Source organism: Athene noctua, chromosome 13, assembly GCF_965140245.1.
Source record: "Athene noctua chromosome 13, bAthNoc1.hap1.1, whole genome shotgun sequence".
NCBI classification, from domain to species: Eukaryota; Metazoa; Chordata; class Aves; order Strigiformes; family Strigidae; genus Athene; species Athene noctua.
In genome coordinates this window covers 19,173,158-19,188,090 of record NC_134049.1, presented here as the reverse complement: position 1 = coordinate 19,188,090, position 14,933 = coordinate 19,173,158, and the positions used below count along the sequence as shown (strand labels likewise).

Here is a 14,933-nt window from a genome sequence, read left to right as displayed (position 1 = left end):
TGCATTATATTGCCAAACTTGTATTTCAGTAGGCACAGATATTTAGTGCATCTACAGTACTCAAACTCTGATACCATTTTCAACAGTATCAGTACATTTTATACTCAACTGCTATAGTCTTTTACAACTGTGTGATTCCCAGACACATACTGAACTCAAGCATTAGCTAACAGAACTCCATATTACTTGAAGCTCATGCTTGAATAATGGAGGCATGAAATCAAAACTGGCTTTCCTAAATGTGCTTCTATTTCAGTACAAATACACATCCTTACATTTCAATGCAACTGAGAAAAAGGTCTTAAGAATATTGAATATTCACTCTCTCCCCTTCAACAAAGTACACTGAATAATCATCAGTGAAGAAAAAAGGATCAGGACAATAAATCTGCCGAAGAAAGAAAAGAAAAGCTGTCAGAGTCTTTACACTTGATTTTCTGATAGTTACATAATTCAAGTATATACAAAGTATACACCTATGAAAGCTTGTATTTTTCTTAAAGGAAGTAAAACTATAGTAGGTTTTTCAGTCTTACAATTACCTGAAATATTCTCTTTTCAGCCCCTCTTTGTTTGGTATATTCTTTAGGCAGGAATTCTTTTAGGCTAGGAAAAAAAAAATCCATAGTTAATGGTGCCTTCTTGAGAAGGGATGCTACCCATGCTCATTTATTGGCATTAAGACCCCAAAGCTTTCTAAAATGGGCATAAATACTTATACAATCAAACAAAACTCTGTCTAGGTAGGGTGAGAGCAAGAGTATACCACAAGTATACATAATTAAGAAAACCACTTTAGTTACATTCCTATGTAATACCTCTTTGAAAAGTCATCAAAAGTAAGTAACAGACAGGACACTTTCCATTCTTAAAGTATTTCAGCAGCTCAGAGGGGTTCACATCTAAATTTAAATACACTCATTGTAATCTCGGGGAAAAATGGAACATCAAAGCTTGAGCCATCTCTGTGTCTGAACTCAGACACTGCTATTACTTTCCAGTAGCACTTTGATTTACTGATGTCTGTGACAAAGTTCTTCCTGTGTCTTCCAAGAAATATTAGAACACTAATATTTTACTGAAAAACTGCAAAGCCATTTAAATGCACACTTAATACCAGTCACTATCTCAAAAACAAAGTCATAAATAACCAGTCCTAATTTCTGTACCACTCAGGTATTAATAGTCTCAGAATACAAAGTAAACTAAGCAAGTTTAGCCTCCCCGGTAGAGTTTAGTCAGAAAGAATCTTTAAACACCTCACCTGTACCTCTTTGCTTATAAAAAAATAAGTCCTTTATCTTAGCCAAACATTACCCCACCTTGAAGACATATCAACATCATGTTTTAACAAACACCAGTTCTTTTCTGGATTGCACCTTCCCATCTGGAACACTCTACTTTGATGAAACAATGTCACAGATTCAGCAGTTCATTTTCAGCCTGAAGAAACTTCCACAGTGAAAAAAATTGGTTTCTAAGGATCCCCTCTGGTTTGGACTATTAAGAATCACAACAAAAGTATGATGGAGAATCTCCTTGCCATTTTGATTTATTCAGTAAGAAAGCACACTATTAACACATAAAGTTAAAACCACCTACTATCATACAAATTTACAAGTTTTGAGAAGGATGGATTTTTGTTAAACAAGATTGGCAAAAAATCTGTTTGACTGTTCTGTGTTTGTTTTGTTTTGTTTTGGGGAGGAATGGGTGTTTCTGTGGGTTTTTTTGTGTTAGTGCACTTTTTTTATATTTAAAAACAAAAGCCTGCCATTGCAGAAAACAAACACTCAAAAGACTAAATCAGGATTTTGTGCTTTCTTTACAAATATTATTCAGTAGTGATGTAATTCAATTTGTTCTTTCTATAAAGCTCTAGCCATATACATCAAAGTAAGAACTACTGTCCTTGCTAATCATTCTTCCAATACTCCAGTAGTTACACCTCACCAATACAAAATAATGAAATCTTTTCTCAGGACCTACTTAAACAGACACATCATGGTGGGGGGAAGACTGGACAGCCAAATTAATTTTGTTAGTAAGGACTGAATACACCTAAAAAGCTATTGACTTTATTCTGAAACAACTGGTGCTTTCACACTGAATGTCATATGTTCAAACCAGTTGGATTAAAATCATTTCCAAGGCGAATGAAAAACAAAAAACCACAAAAAACCAAAACCAACCAAACCTGAGTTAAACACAGTTTAATTTAGGAAATGGATTTATATAGAAAAATTATAGTTACGAATGCATTTCTAATTGTCATCTTTTATTAACTAGAGTTATTTTTCTCAGCTTTTGTACATAGATAAACTATCAAGACCATTACATTTTTAAGCATGTCTACTTTCTTTGTTAACTAATATACACTTTAAGAAGACATTGCTGAGTAAACATTATTTGGAGCTTCTTAAGCAGCAAGAGTTAAGAAAAGAACTTTACACTTTGTCCGCTAAGCACCAGTTGGTATACTCTTGCACATGTAGCTGGCAGTTAGATCAGATGCTTTTCCCTTGTATTCCATTGTTTTTCACTCAGTAGACAAATAATTACCTCAACTGAAAGGGTGAAATGCTATCTGTAAACAGACTGAAATTATTTATTGCTACCTACAACGAAAATATTTTTTTTATAACGCAACAGACAATAGTTCACTTTATTTTGCAGCTTGTTTAATGGAGTTCACAAAAACACCTGGAATATATTATCATTTAGCCTTCTTTAATCTCACATTATTACAATGGACAATGAACTCAGGTAAAAAAAAACATCTAATAGCAGGCAGCGTTTAGTCAACTCCATTTACAGTGAGTTTGTTCCTACAGCTCTTAAAAGAATATATACGACTGCCAACATATTGTTTTTCATTAGCATAAAGGTATATCCAGTGTTCCTGAAAAAGACAGTTTAAGACAGTAAAAGAAGCTAGATTAAAGAAGTGATCTTCTTGGTCATCAAGTGTGATTGGAAATAAAAAGCAGAGGTGGGTGGTTTTAGCTGCTCCTTTCCTATCTGCATATGAATAGTGTGACTTCTTTATTAGATATTCTCTCAGCAAATTTAAACACGGTGTACCTCTGTAGGTGCAATGCAAACTTCAGCTATATGAAGAAGGGCATGAAGGAGCACTATTTGCAATTTGATAGTTTAAGAGCTTTCACAATTTTCTTTGGCATGAACTTCAAGGAAATTCCAACAACCAATACACCAAAACGTTGACAAGATGCAGGCAATAATCTTCATCTGTGCCAAGAATAATTTATCAATGACAAAAAAGGATAGAAAAGATCTCTCTATATAAACATATTGCAGACATGGCAAACTAAACCAAGCTGTTTCAAAACAGTGCTATGAAATACTAATACTATTCTGTTACATGCTATTTTCTGTACAAGCTTACATGCTCTTCTTAAGGCAATCTATAGCGTGTTCAGGTTTCAGTGGTGAGTGAATGGACACCTCCCAAATATAGTTCACATACTGAGCTACAGCATACAGTTTACATAAAACATAACTACTTTCAGCCTTGAAAAGAATCCATGTCCATCCACCAGAGTAGGAAATAGTTGGATGAAACTTTTAAAAAGATCAACCTTTTTCAAGAAAATAAACCAAATGTTTTCTTCTGAAAGAAGAGATGCATTTTCAGAAAAAAAAATAAAATAAAAATCAGCATTTATCTACACTATTTTTATATATTTTTCGTAATGAGTCAGGAGCACTTGGCTTGTTTAGACTCAAAACAAACGATGTGGTTTCACAAGAAAGCTGTCATGAAGGCTGTGTACAGCCAAATGCATACAACACTAAATCATAAACATGTATACCTGAAATTAGAAGGCAATGACTAAGGACTCACAGTCTGGAGCAGGCTCCTTTAATCAAGGTCAAAAAGAGAATTACTTCTAAACCAGAAATCCTTCACTTCATGAAGCTGATTATACAGCAGGACAGTGAGCGATTACACTTAGTGAACTGGAAGGCTTGATCCTAATACAGTCAAAGCCCATTTGAATGAAAATAAAAGAATAGTAGAGAAAATTCTCTGCAGAAAATGACAAGGTTCTAAATTTTGGTATTCTGATTCTAAATTACTTCCACTGGAGTAACATTCTCTTTCTAACATACAATTATTTATACCTTTCATTTCTATTAGGATGAAAATAAAGATAATGCACTTTATATGTGTGATCACTTTATTCTGTGATGGACTTCAAGCTATCTAACACTGCAAACAAAGTAGAAATATCATTCAGTCAGCAGTTTCAGTCCACCATAAAACAGTTACTATATGGGAGCTTAAAAAGAGAAAAAAAAAATCTTTATACTGAAAAGACCAAGTAGAGCCCATAAAAACACCTAGAAAAATTTAAGTGACTAAGCTCTGCACAGCAGTTTGCAAAAACCGCTGGTTAAATTTGTGGGGAATTATCGCTTTAAAATTAGAAACAATTATTGCTGGGAACACCTAACTCTTGAAATTATTACCATTACATGTTAGTCTGTCATAATACCCTAATAGTTTGCTGCAGGAATACTCCTAAGTGAGTGGAGGGAGAAGGGAAGAGTAAGTAGACAATGAACAAATCCCAGAGGAAGACTGTTGCATAACTGGTCACAGTTCTAAAGACTAAGAACCAGAAGTATGCTGAAGCTATTACACTGGGTCCCCATGACTGTTAGAGACATCAGTAGCTCTATCAGGAAAGGTTCATGGATCAGTCAGTAGCAGACAAACAGTACAAAGAAAAGCTGATTATTAACTGGAACTGGAGAATGTTTGTTCACATGGTTTGTTTGCATAACTGAACTGCTACTTCAGGAAAATCTTTCAAAAGTGAACTGTTTCAAAACAAGTGTTGCAGCACTGCATGTTCCAAAGCAAGCCACTGTTTTAAAGTAATTCCCTGAGATACAGTAAAACCCAGACTCAGGCTCACAAAGTCTAACAGTCAGCACCAAGAACTCGTCCAGCAGAACAGGACAGAAACCAAATATGCAACCAGTTCTGTGCATCCCATTAAGGTATCCATGAGCCTCATAGGTAGGCAAAGCTTGAAGGACTGTGCAGCAAATACCTTTTTGTTACCTTGCTACATTCTTTCCTTAGACTCTGGCCCTCAGTTAATTCTATTGCAGGCAAACCATCAGAAAATCAAAATGGATAGAAAAATGGGACATCTAGATTTCAGTCAAACTAAATTTGCCCTGCTGACAGCAGAAAAGTAAGTATCACAATAAAGGTTAAAGGATGAGCAGGACTCCTGTCCACACCGGAAACAAAGAGCACAAGTCTAGATTTTCACCATGAGAGGGTGAATCGAACAACTGATTAATGCCATTAAAAAGTTTGGAAAATTTAACCTCTATACATAGCAATATTAACTTTATTCAAATATCAAAGCATCTTTCCATTTGTGTACTTTCCTAGCAAACCAAACATCTGTGATATATACTGATGTACACTTAATTCACAGATGGCATTTCTAAAGGCAGGCAGAAGCAGATTTCTAAGGAAGAACAAAATCCCAGTTCTCCCACATTACCAGGTGGTTGGGGAATCCACTTGCATACTTGACTGGCACCCTGGGGGGAGCTGGTGCCCTGCGTTGCCTAATAAGCCACTGACAAACATTCCCTCATCAGCTGGGGTTGCTGATTTGTGCCACAAGTCTCCTTTCACAGGGAGACTGCTACAAAAACCACACTGAATCTGATAACCTCTGCTTGAAATACTAAAACATTTAGTCTCTAACAGCTCAACATTAGTTATACTTGATGTCATCCAAATTTAGAAGTTAGAAGTGTTTACTCTAAAAATCCAGGTTTGTGTTTGTGTTCTACATGAGGTCCAAACTGGATCTGTGCTTGAAACCCTCCAAACTCGCAGGCCTTCTCAAAGGACACAGGATGGGAACCATTCAGAATGTCATCACGAGCCTACAGGAGGTAAGCAAAGACATGTCAGGGACATCCAAAATAACTACCACATCTCTGAAATGCCTTAAAAGCTTGAACACAGCCCAAGAATGCAGCAACACAGTTTTCTGTCTAAACGTCTTTATTATTCCATTATGGATGTGTTTATGACTAATCAAACTATGGGATAGATTATTTTCTGGTGAATATCTACAGAGACTTATTGAAACCACAATTGTAACAACTTTCATCAAGAAGAGGCCTTGACACCCATTTCCTGCCATACATGCATATAAAATACAATATATGTATATACACTTTTGTGTATGTACATACACATATATAAAAGTGTTTATCTTACCACCTTGTAATAGCAGGGAAAAAATGATCCCAATAACTAATAAGTAAAAACCAGATTACTATTCTAGAAATGGCAACAGGAGAAGGCAAATAGCATTTTCCTTCCTTTTGTTTAAATTTAACTATCATAGAAAATTATGGATTTTATAGCTCTGGCAACAGAAGGCTCATCTATCCATAGACAAAACAAGGCAAGGCAGTATTGATACATACTGTCATAATGGTAGCCTGAAAGAAATATCTAAGTGGCAGGAAAACAACTCAGTGTGATAAGAGTTTTCCAAAATATTTGAGAAAATGTAACGTCGTCTTACAAGGAATGTAATCTTTCTTTTGTCTTAGTTTTAAAGTGTAATTTAGAGTAATCCTACTTGAATCAGCTGCAAGTATAACAACTGAACATTGTACTAAACTTTCAATGTTTTGGTTTGGTGGGTTTTTTTACTTTTTTAAAGTCCTTTTAACAAAGAGTCTAAAAACCTGCTTTTTTTCAGATTGCATTACAGACAACTGCACCAGAACCTTCAGTTAAATAGTATCTTCTTCATAAATCTCCTAGCTTGGCTAAGGTAGGTATAGTACCTTGAACAGTTTGGGGAACCTCCCTAGAAACCCACCATGTTACATTACATGGTCTCTTGAACAGGAAGCCTGCATGCCTTGTGTGCTGTCTGGGTTGAAGAGTGTGCAGAAGCAGCTCTCTAACTGATCAGGTGGAAGAGAAAAGAGATGAGAAGCAGAAAGATGGTTGACATGAGCTTCCATATTACAAAGAAAGCATCACATATGGAAGAGAATGGGGAGAAGAACTAAAAAGAACAACTTAAAAGACTAAACACATTCATGAATTTCAAGGAAACCAGGACAGGGACGTGAACGTCAGTGGATTTTTCGCTGAGTGACCATTATTGAGTTGAAAGTATTTTATTAAAAAGAATCATTAAAACCTCTGTACTATCATGTGTTCTTGGAGGGATCAACAAAAAAGTAGTCAAAACATATCCAGAACTGGAATTGTAGAAGATGGAGTGCTTCAGCAACAAAATTACTCTAATTACATGCGTTTCCTCAAGACAAGGTAGAACCTGTACTTCCGGTCCACATACTGTACCTGAACATAAAGCAAATTAAGCTGAACAGGATCCCTTGAATCTACGTTCTGGTCTGAATAAAAGAACTTTCGTCTCAACAGTAGCGTTTCATTTTCATCAACTCCTTGCTCTCTAAACGTTCGGCTGTGATCTAGCCAATTTACTAGAACAGAACCACAGACATACACACTTAAATAAACAGCATTGGCAATGTTAAAAACTATTATGAAAATCATGTGATAATTGGCAATTCCACTGGAGGGGGAAACTCAAAAAAAAAAAGTTACTTTCATTTCTGTTTCTAGTAATCAGTGTTAAAGGTTGCTACAAATGAGAACTGAAGAACAGCGCTGCTGAGAAACAAGAATTTACTACAGTATAAAACACCATCAATTTTGTTGAAGAAACAACTATAGTAACGTTTCTATACTAGATTTAGATCTTCAAAAGTTTTATTGCAAAATTACTTAAAAGTTTACTACATCTTCCCCCTAAAACCAATTGTTCCATTTACTCTTCTTATCTCTAAACACAATTTTAAAACATCGCCCTGTCAGTCACAGTTAATCTTAGTGCCTTAATGTAAAACAGAAAAAATGGTTCTCATGACTTTACACATAAAACAAATCAAATACTGTCTTAGTTCTTTGTCAAACTCCATTTACACTTAAAATTTATACCTTCAAGGAAAAAACTACCTTTTGATGGCTTTCAGTAGGCATTGATATTAAAATATCCAATTTTAATGAAGGGGAGAAAATGGTCATAGATATAACCCTTCACACTTAAGTTCTTTCTTACCAAAAAAGTAAGAAACACACTTCAAAAGACCTGCTAACTCTCATAGCTAGAGGAAACAACTTGTCCATTTATCTAATTTTAAAAATACTCAGTTGTACAAACATTATACATAAAAGGATGTACAATACAGGTAGGAATCAACTGAGACACACTGAAGAACCTAAAAATGCTTTCCTGTATGGTTTTCTTGCACTACACTGTGGAAGGATAGCGTGGCGGTTTGACCTTGGCTGAATGTTCTATCACTTCCCCCCCTTCCCCCTTTTTCTCAACAGGGCGAAGAGGGGAAAGAAAATAAATAGGAAAAAACCCCCAACCCCTATGGGTAAAACAAAAGCAGTTTTAATGTAAGCAAAGCGAAGCAAAGGTCCGCGCGCAGAAGCAATAAAGAAAACAGATTTATTCTCTACTTCCCATTAATAGGTGATGTTGGGCCTCCTCAGGCAGCAGGGCTCTGATAAACGTAGTGGTTGCCTTGGAGGACCAAGGGTGACCCCGCCCCCTTTCTCCTTTTTCCCAGCTTTATACTTGAGCAGACATCACATGGTCTGGAATATCCCTTTGGTCAGTTGGGGTCAGCTGTCCTGGTTGTGTCCCCTCCCAAGATCTTGCCCACCCCATCCCACTAGGGGGGGAAAATGCTGGAAAGAGCCTTGGTGCTGTGTAAGCACTGCTCAGCAGTAGCCTCCACACCAGGGTGCTATCAACACCCTGCCAGCTCCCAGCATAAACCACAGCACCGTGAGGGCTGCTATAGGGGAAAACCAGTTCTGGCTCAGCCAGACCCAGTACATATAGTAATGGAAGAATTGTCCTGGAATACACCACTCACAATCATCATCTGTATGAAGCTTTGCTTTCAGTTTTTCCATTTTTCTTTCATCACGCAACAATGTCCTATCTTTCTTAAGCGTTCCCGTACTCTCCTCTTTCTTCTCTTCTATGCTTTCCTGGATTAAGGAATATTCCTCATAATTTGTTATTCCTGGAATTATAAATAACATTTATTGTTTGCAACAATAAAAATTTAATACATTTTAGGGTGGGTGAAATATTCTTTTCCATATATTAAAACAGCAATGGTTAATTTGAAGTATATCAAAGACATTCCAGATAAAATGCTAAAACAGTGTATGGGGAAGGAGATCCCAAGAAAAATCTACAACTTCCACATTCAGGACATCTCTCCAATACCCAGCATTATCCTTCAAACACATCATTCCTTCATCATATGCTGCATTTCCCACTTTCAGAAAGATATTAAAGTTTTTTTGTTATCTACCAGAAGCTGCCAGTTTAAAAACATGGTGGAATTTAAAATCGCAGTAAATTCCAGAACAGAGACACACCATAGCAAATTGCCTTTCATGGATGCCTACAATTGCTTCCTGAGAACTGAGTAATTTCAGCTTGCCCACGATGTGTAGAAGAAATGTGGCAGAGCAGACTGAGGAATAGCAACCATGAGAAATATATGATTTTTTTAGAGTTTTAAAACTCAACTCTTCCCATGAATCTTACAGGAAACTGAATCAAAATCAGTTGACAACATTTAGCAAATGCACTAAGTTGCTCTCGTTTCTTTGTTCTGCTTAGTTTTTTCCATGGTTTGGTAAAGCATGTTTATACTATACAGAAGAGAAAATTAAATGCTCACCTACTTGACTACATTCATGAAAATAAGTCAAACCAATTTTTGAAGTAAATTAGTTACAGCACATTAGAATCCAGCATAGAAACACTCAAACAAAATCGAAATGGATTAATTTAAATTTAGCTTAACTCACTTTATAAGTAAATTAATCTAAATCAAATTAAGGCCACTTTAATTATAAATGAGAATTAAGCAAGGTTTTAAGATGATTTAAACTAATCCATATTGGATGTATGTTTATTGTTAAATATGAATTAGTTTTCCAAAATGTCTCTATTTAGATAACTACAAGGACAGACTATAACCAATAGGACACATTTTTGACCAGCTGCTCTGGATGGCTTCCGTATGTTGTTTCTCAAATGATATAGTACTGTGATCAACTCTTAATCATAACAACATAGAGCCCTAAGTTTAGGTGTATTTCAAGGATAAAGTATTTATCTGTTATCCCATTAAAATTGTTTAAATTTAGTTCTAATTCTCTACCACATAGCAGGAAAGCATGTGTAAATGTAATAAAAAATTTATAACTATACTGTCAGAAAACTTTATGCCTTCAATCGTTAAATACTGAAGCTTAAGGATATAGCTAACTCTCTACTGACTTTCATAAGATCTGGACAACAGATTTCAAAAAAGTACATGTTAACTGATAACAAATTTAAATATTTTTATAACATATGTGCCAACATCTAGCCAGTAATGCATAAAACATCTTAAAAATCAAGATGCAAATAAGGCAGAAAAACAAATTCTTAAGCACGTGGGTCTCAAAATCTTACCTATCCTGCTGCAAATGGTAACCAGCAATTCACCAACTGTCTTAGAATCATCCACCATGACTGTTTTCACTGAACCATCCAACATACGTATTTTCTGAGGTCTCTGTTTCTTTTTGTACTCCAATATATCCTAGGAAGTAAACAATACTGTTTCTAAATACTTTTGGAAGCCACCTCAAGCCAATCCACTAACTTAGAAGCCTAAACCAGGATTCCCTCCCCACACACCCAGCTGGATTTTTCTTTTGTTATGGTATAGGCAAACTTATTTATGTAACAAACCTGAGAAGTGACTACATTTAGTTCTGCCAATGTCATTTTTCAAGAACTTGTTCTAGCTGGCAAGACCAAAACCTAGACAGGGCATGATAGACCAAAGTACTTTTGTGCTGCAAAAAATAGTTCTAGTATTTGAAAAGGATAGCAATGCCTTTTAGTTATAAGCAAGCTGGCCATAATGTGAGCAAGTATGACCTCATCACCTTTAGTATGCAAGAAACCTACACTATAATGCAACATCACCTCAGATGTAAAGTTTATTTTTTGTCTTTCTGTTAATCATTCTGTGAAGACATGATTGGCCACAGTAGTTCACAGTCACAACCAGACACAGAAAAAACTAACTACTGAGGCACAGCAAGGAAGAGAAGTGGGCAATTCCAGGAACAGACTCAAGACCTTCCAAATGCTAAACATTCTTCTTGCTTCTTGGGAAACAAGTTTTCTAAAAAATGCATTGAAAGAAGCAACAGACTTGCACCATACCCCATTTCTCAGCATGTAATAATCCAGTGTTCTTCCAGCCTCCAGCCATATACCTTTTCGAGGATCATCATCTGACAAGAACAATCCATAGTCAGAGGCTGTGGAACAGAAGAGACAGAGTGTCATTGAAAAATACCAAACCTAATCAAGCCAACATGGTTGACATTCAAGGTTTTTCAGCTTCAGGGTTAAGCTTCCATTACACTTATATTCCATTCTTAATGAACTGAGATAGAAATTTTTTTGTGTGCTTTAGAAAATATTTAGCTTAGCAGCAGATAGCAGGGTAGATGAGGCTTTACAAAAGACTTGAACAAAAACTTCACTAAGCAAGAGCACGTCACATCTACTGTGCAATTTGTATTATATTTGTAACAACTTATTTTCAAGATGATCGCTTTTAAATGCTCATAGGTCCTGCTTTGGAATTGAATAACCAAAAATGCAAGCAAGTTTGGGCTTAACGATAGTATACTATTTCAAGCAGTAGTTCTATTTAAAAAAAAAAATAAAAATCAACCATTCACACACTGAATTTGTTGAACTTTGGAATCTTTTTGGCATTTTTTGAATCTTTTTGGTAGATGCTTCAGGTTTAGACATTTAAAAAAATACAAGGCTTCTAGAATTACATCCCTAATAACAATCTCAGCTTGCATCTATTGAAGCATGTCAGTTGATTCTTCCAGAATGACAAGTGATAAAACTTCTACTGTCACAGAAGAACAGACCCAGGCTTAGGCTTCAAAGACTCCAGGTATACAAAATGAAGGATCATGACTGTCAACTCGAGGCCCATCCATATGCATGAAGAACTGATACAGAGTATACTTCACTACCACAAACAGTGTAAACTTCTGTGCACTAGCTAAGCCTGCTCTAACTGCAGTTCTACAGTTTAAGCTAAGGGCTTTTTTCATGCAAGAGGGCCAGCTGCATGCTCACAGCCTATTACAACAGCTCAGTGCAGGGATGGTCCCTTGTTTACTTTCAGCCACATGTCTGGACCCTCTGATCACAAAGTCAGATAATCATAGCTGCAATTTTTGGGAAATGTTTCATCCTAAAATGTTATGCATATATAAAACTTATATGTATATAAAAGACCTTACACTCAACTAATAGAAGTGTAACTGACTTACAGATACACAATTTCAAAGGAAGAATCCTTCCGAAAACTGCATAAGAAAAACTTTCCCTGCTGACCTTAATTAAAAATTGCCCTGAAAAGCCAAGTGATCCATATGTACAGAGATTTTTATGACACAAATGCAGTACAGAATCAGTTATGTAAAACTTTAGAATTTGTGCCTATAAATAGGTTGTGACCTTTAGAAGCACACAAAGCGCCTTGCACAGAGCACAGAATTACCAAGGAAGCACAGACTACTCTGATATTCATTTCTGGGGGATGTACCCTAGTAATGAAATAGTAGTAACTGTGCAACTTGTATGTTAACATGGCCACCTTTGTGCCAGCATTGCAAGCTTGTGGAAGTGAAATGTGCAAGGCTGACAGTCACAACGCAGGACAACTACATTTTCTGTTGTGCAGGAACTAGTTTGATCAGTCTGTACTGCACCACTGTGAGTCTTCTGAAATAACAGGCAAACACACGCATTTTAACAGCCCCAGGAAGGGGAAAGGATATGTTAGTAACCTTTTTTGCTGTTCATCACTCAACTTCATAAAGTTCTTTGAAGTTTGTAATTGCAACCACATATAAAGGAAAAGACCTACTGTCTAATCTGAGTAGAGTTTCTAGACTTTTCTATGAGGTTCATGATGTTCAGGGGTATTTATTATGCAGCTTCTCTGAATTCAACAGCTGTTCAAAATCATTGCTTTGAGAGATCAGTATAGAAAAAACACACAGCTTGTGTCTAAAAATTGAAGCTCCTTAACTAGACTACCTAAGGACTCCTGCAAAAGAGAAGCTTTTCTAAATAATAGTAATATTGTCTGTTACTGGTAAGTTTTTCTAACAGTTCAGACAAGACTTTTAAAACAGCTCTAAAGGTTGAGAGCTGTGCATAAAACTCAATAAACAATCTACTTTAAGAATCGCATTCCAGTGGCATTATGTACAGTACAGCACCAATGCATTCTGAAGAATCTGAATTTGACAACTTTGACTACATTTAAACCAGAGCTTTTGTCCAAGTGAAAATGTATTTCACAGTCTGCATTCACCTAATCTGCTCAATAGGTACAGAGACAGTTAAATTTAATTAATACGTAGCAGCACTGTGAATATGGTATGCACAGCATGGTGATGCTTTTAGTTATATTAGTTTTAAACGTTTCCCTTTGCTCATTTTGGAGATGTCCAGCTATTCTTCCTAATTCATATTGTCCCTTCTTTCATCGAGGCACAAAATAAGTCTGCTCAGATTTTCCTAGAAAGCATTTCCACAAACACTGCATTAAAAACATGGTATCATAAAAATTGCTCTCCAAGCAGGAAAAAATAATCTTTCAGGCAAACAAGTAATTTATTTGAGAAGTCAAAGTTCCATTAAAAAAAAGCATCCTTTGTAGAAAAACCTCTGTCAGGATGGAAGGAAGAAAAAAGAATGAAGCTACATTCTGTCAGTTAAAAATCTGTTTGTGCCTTGTGCATTTCACTCCAGAGCCTTACGATTTAAATAAAAAAAAAACCCCAAACCTTCCAACCTGAAAGAGAAAAGGAGGAACAGAAGAGTGTAAAAAAAACATGAGTCTGTGTTTATTTTCAATTCAGACAATGAATCGTCTGAGGACAAATCCAGGAACTCACCCTGCCCTGTTTGCGCCTCTGGCACTCGTTCACGAATAACTCTACAGGCATCATACACTGCAGTGGATGGTTCAAACTGCATCGTCTTCACCACATTGCACTGGCGGACACAGATCTTCAAGGAAAGAGCTACCATGGTGTCAAGTCACTTCCAAGTTCCTACTAAAGTATCTGAAAAAGCAGTAATGGTATTATTGCTTAGAATTTTCCATTTAATGCTTTAGTACACTCAACTTTTCATTTAAAAAAAAATAAATTAGTTCTCATTGGCATCATCAAGCTAAAGCTATCCAAAACACACACTGTTCTTGATATATTGGAAATTTGTTTACCAAAAACTTGTGTACACATACTTAAAGGTTGCTACTTTGAGGTATGTCAAATGGTGCATAGGAAAACCATATACTTAATTGGGTACAGTGCCAGTATATTTATACTAACAGAAAATTATTTTTCTCTCACCACACCTTTTTATTAGATCATTTAGATTAGCTGGTAACTAACAGCTTAGAATAACTACTTAATCAAAAGCAGGATTTTCTTAGTACATAACTTCTCCTTTATGAAGATTCTAAAGCATGCAATACTGTGTTGTAGTTTTTTTCAAGACTCCATATAGATGTGCTGGATGTTTTTATCCTGCTGAGCAGCTATCCAGAGCTTCAAGAAGCAGCTATTTTTCATTTCAGTTCTATTTCAGAAACTTCACTGAATTTGACAGCATTTTTCTACAGAAACAGGAAGCTACAGATGCTTTTTGGTTTGTTTC

The 14,933-nt window shown here is 36.0% G+C and overlaps 1 protein-coding gene across 3 annotated transcripts in view; it reads right to left on the bottom strand.

Annotated features, from left to right (window-relative positions):
- The window catches only part of TLN2 (talin 2), a 206,509-nt gene that overhangs the window by 105,779 nt on the left and 85,797 nt on the right, over positions 1-14,933 (bottom strand). For all 3 annotated transcript variants that reach the window (XM_074917751.1, XM_074917749.1, XM_074917748.1), the window contains 7 exons: positions 14,165-14,335; positions 11,385-11,482; positions 10,620-10,749; positions 9,013-9,165; positions 7,400-7,542; positions 5,822-5,949; positions 543-606 (listed from right to left, as the gene is read on the bottom strand). In XM_074917751.1, the coding sequence (XP_074773852.1) occupies positions 543-606; positions 5,822-5,949; positions 7,400-7,542; positions 9,013-9,165; positions 10,620-10,749; positions 11,385-11,482; positions 14,165-14,300 (852 nt within the window). In that variant the 5' untranslated portion in view covers positions 14,301-14,335. The remainder of the gene's footprint in view (positions 1-542; positions 607-5,821; positions 5,950-7,399; positions 7,543-9,012; positions 9,166-10,619; positions 10,750-11,384; positions 11,483-14,164; positions 14,336-14,933) is intronic.